Below are 3,375 nucleotides of genomic sequence, written 5' to 3'. Positions count from 1 at the left end.
TTTAGGGATTTGGCAAGCTGGTTGTCAAACTGTGCATGGCTTCAAAATCAGACGTGGTGGGAGCCTTTGCACCACAGTAATGAGCCAGCATTATGAGATGAGGTTTGTTGATGCTGTTTTTCCAAAAAGCTGGTTTTATAGCACACCACTGTTCCCATCTGTTTCTAGCAGAAAAACTTTGCTTTGTCAAAGAATGTTCTAGTTCTTCCATAGCAATTCCATTCCCCCTGCCATACTTCAGCCCCTTCCTGGGTGGCAGGAACTGGGGACTCTAAGCCTACATTGTGGAAGGAGAGGAGAGAACAGAGGAAGACAAAAGATAAGTAAAAGAAAAAAAGAGAAAGCATGAGGGAAGGTCATGAAATAGGGTATTTGAAAAAAGCAATATTGGGAGGAAAGAGAAAGAAAAGAGAAGTAGGCATCTGTGGAGAGGCAGAGGTTAGGGTAGAAAAACCATAGAGGCCAGCAAAGACCCATCACACAATGTCCTCACAGGAAGTTCAGCCATTTCCCCACCTGGGGCCAGAAGGTTGCCAGGTTGCAAGGACAAATGAGGAAACTACCTTTGCAAACTACCCTGAAACAGTGTGGGAATGGGATCCACACCAATTGAGGCTGGGGTCAGGATGCCTCAGTTTTTAACTGGGAGCCTGCACAACTGAGTCAGAGAGAACAGAGGGGCCTTGAGTCCTGGGTCAGAGGGAGGAGGAGGAACTCGGGTTTCTGAGCCTTTAAAGTTGGTGATACTCCGAGTGTGGGCCCAGGCCTTCTTTAGCAAGGCCCTCCACTCCCCACCCTTTCCTGGCTGCCCTGGGTGAAGAGAAATATAAAAGGGCTCCGTTTCCTGGGGGAAGAACAGGAGCAAGAGAATTCTAGCTGCCCCGACCATGAGCTCCATTCTGCCAGCCCTCCTGGGCCTCACCCTCATGCTGCCCCGTGAGTGAAAACCCCAACTTGGGAGGGGATTTCCTGGGTGGATGGGCTCAGATGGATTTTCTGTTCCCACCTCAGGAGTGCAGGCCCTGACCTGTCAGTCAGGAATACTGATGATTGGTAGGAAAACATCAGAACTGCCCTTGGAGTGGAAAACAGGCGAGGAATTCTGCATGGATGGCTGGGATTGCCAAGATTCGCTGATGCTCATTGAGAATGGTGAGAAAGGCCTCAAAGGCCCCAAGCCTGACCCCACCTTCACCTGCACCAGGATATCCCTCCTTCTGACCAGGAGACTCCAAAGACTCCCTCCTCTCATGCCAGGAGCTGTCCCCTCCCCAGCAGGAGGAAGCCCTCAGCAGCCCAGTTGCCTCCTTTTCCTCCTCTCCCCCAGCCACGATGAAGACTCTCCCTCTAGCACCCCGGAGTGCTGATCCTCACCTGGCCTGTCTCCTTTTTCATCTAGGACCCGAAGTGTTCCTAGCACTCAGCAAGGGATGTACCCAGAAGGAGGATCATGACGCCCGTATCACCCAGCACAGGAAAGGCCCTGGCCTCTCTGTCATCTCCTACACCCATGTGTGCCGCCACAAGAACCTCTGCAATGACCTCTCCTCCACCCTCCCAGTCTGGACCCTGCCCACCTCTGCAGGTGAGAACAAGGAAGGAGAGGAGGAGGAGGAGAGGACAGGAGCTAGGGCAGGAGAGGAGCACAGAAGGGTTGTTCATTTAGAACCCCTCCCTCCTATCTGGCCTGTGCACACTTCCCAGGACTTCCGTGCCTGACACAGCTTCTTCAAACAGTCCTGGGGCAGGAAACTGGGCTGCTTTTCTGAGTTCAACCCCTCCTCAAATTCTGGCGATGACCTGAACCGGGGCCAAACTCCTTTCTCTATACTGTTGTGCTTGGATCACTCATGTTTCATTAAAGTTTGGTTATATCCTCTTAAAGTGAAATTGGCCTGTAGCACGCCACTGTCCTTTTCTATATCATAAACTGTTTTAGAGCGGGGGTGTGCTTTGTGAATCTCTGATCTTTAGGGCATCTTGTCTGCTTGAATTGTGTAGTGGAGGTTGTGGGTGAAAGCTACCCTGGTTCCTCCAAAGGCCCCCCTCCTGCCTCAGTCACCTCTGCCTCTCCCAGGTCTCATTCCCCCTGACCCCCCCGCCCCTTGATCTATCAGCAACCACTCCACTGCAATTTTCAGCACCCCAGGTCTACATGAGACTGAGGAGGTTGATGATGGGGCTACAAAAGCAAAAGGGATAGAAAGCACCAGATCCAAATGCAGAGCCTACTCAATCCTCCCTTCTTCCCTCTCCCCTCCCAGTCCCAGGGTCTGTGCGGTGCCCAGTCTGTTTTTCTGAGGAAGACTGTGAATCTGCAACAGAGATGACCTGCCCCGTTGGGCACACGCATTGCTACAATGGGGTCCTGCACCTCAGGGGAGGTAAGCTGGGACATCGGGGTCCCTGCTGGCCCTGAGGGTAGCTGAGGGCTGGAGCTCAGAGGAGGGTGAGCCTGACTCCTCAGGGTTGGAAAGTCCCAGTGGTGGCATCTCACTCTTCCCCACTCTGCCTGGCCTCTTTCCACAGTTGACATCTTCACCGATCTGAAAGTCCAGGGATGCATGTCCCAAGAGGCTGCAACCTGCTGAATGAGACTCGGAAAATCGGGGCCTTGTCTGTGAGTGAAAAGTGTGATTCTGATGGTGAGTTCCTTGTCTGGAAGATGAGACTGTACCCACCCTTCAGCATTGGGGTACAATGACCCTTGTGAAAGTCAGACGTGCAAACACATCCAACCAACACCAATACCCACAAATAATTTAGAAGTTTATTACTCACTCAGTCATGCAAAAAGTGAGAAATTGTCCTGATAGGCGCCATGGAGTGAACATACCAGTAAGAGGTGCCCAGCTGAAGGGAAAGTCAGGCCCAGGGGACAGATATAGGACAGCTGTCTTGGCTGGCTGTGTTGCCGATCACTTTATCCATTGTGTGTGGAAGCGAATGCAGGGTGCATGCTTCTCATGCTGGAAGTGATTCATTACCTTCAGTTCAATTTCTCCACACTCTTGACCTTGAGTAGCCCTAGATCCCTGCCCTCCCCTCTTGCAAGAGCCAAGCAGAGACACTGGGAGGGTCCCCACTCAACCACACAAGCCCAGCCCTTACCAATACACCCAACTGAGAAAGAGACTGGCCTGGAGTATCTCAATGAGAAGCACCAATGGCAGGGAGGAGAGTGGGAAGAGGGCCTTTCTTGTCTGAGACTCAGCTTCCTCATCCACCCACAGCACCCAGTCCTTAAAGCGTCAAGGTGAAAGTTCAGTGAATGCAGCAACATTCCTCTGTGTGCTTGGACTCTCTGACTAGACTAGGAGCCTTGAGGACAAGGCCTGGATGTCACTGACACCAAAGGTTTTAGCCTGAGGCAAC

General features: G+C 52.1%; 1 protein-coding gene across 1 annotated transcript; it reads left to right on the top strand.

Annotated features, from left to right (window-relative positions):
* Positions 1-887: 887 nt before the first annotated feature.
* Positions 888-2,645, top strand: LOC102427233 (CD177 antigen-like; the record flags this gene model as incomplete). The annotated part of the gene is given in 6 exon segments (XM_014451110.2): positions 888-936; positions 1,012-1,152; positions 1,400-1,585; positions 2,265-2,384; positions 2,530-2,574; positions 2,577-2,645. Coding segments are annotated over 6 exon segments (610 nt in total), but the record flags the coding sequence as incomplete, so codon positions are not given.
* Between the last annotated feature and the right edge of the window lie 730 nt (positions 2,646-3,375).

The sequence above is a fragment of the Myotis lucifugus genome, unplaced genomic scaffold (assembly GCF_000147115.1).
Source record: "Myotis lucifugus unplaced genomic scaffold, Myoluc2.0 scaffold_7904, whole genome shotgun sequence".
Classification (NCBI taxonomy): Eukaryota; Metazoa; Chordata; class Mammalia; order Chiroptera; family Vespertilionidae; genus Myotis; species Myotis lucifugus.
The sequence above is the reverse complement of the archived record's forward strand: the minus strand, read 5'-3'. Positions and strand labels throughout refer to the sequence as shown.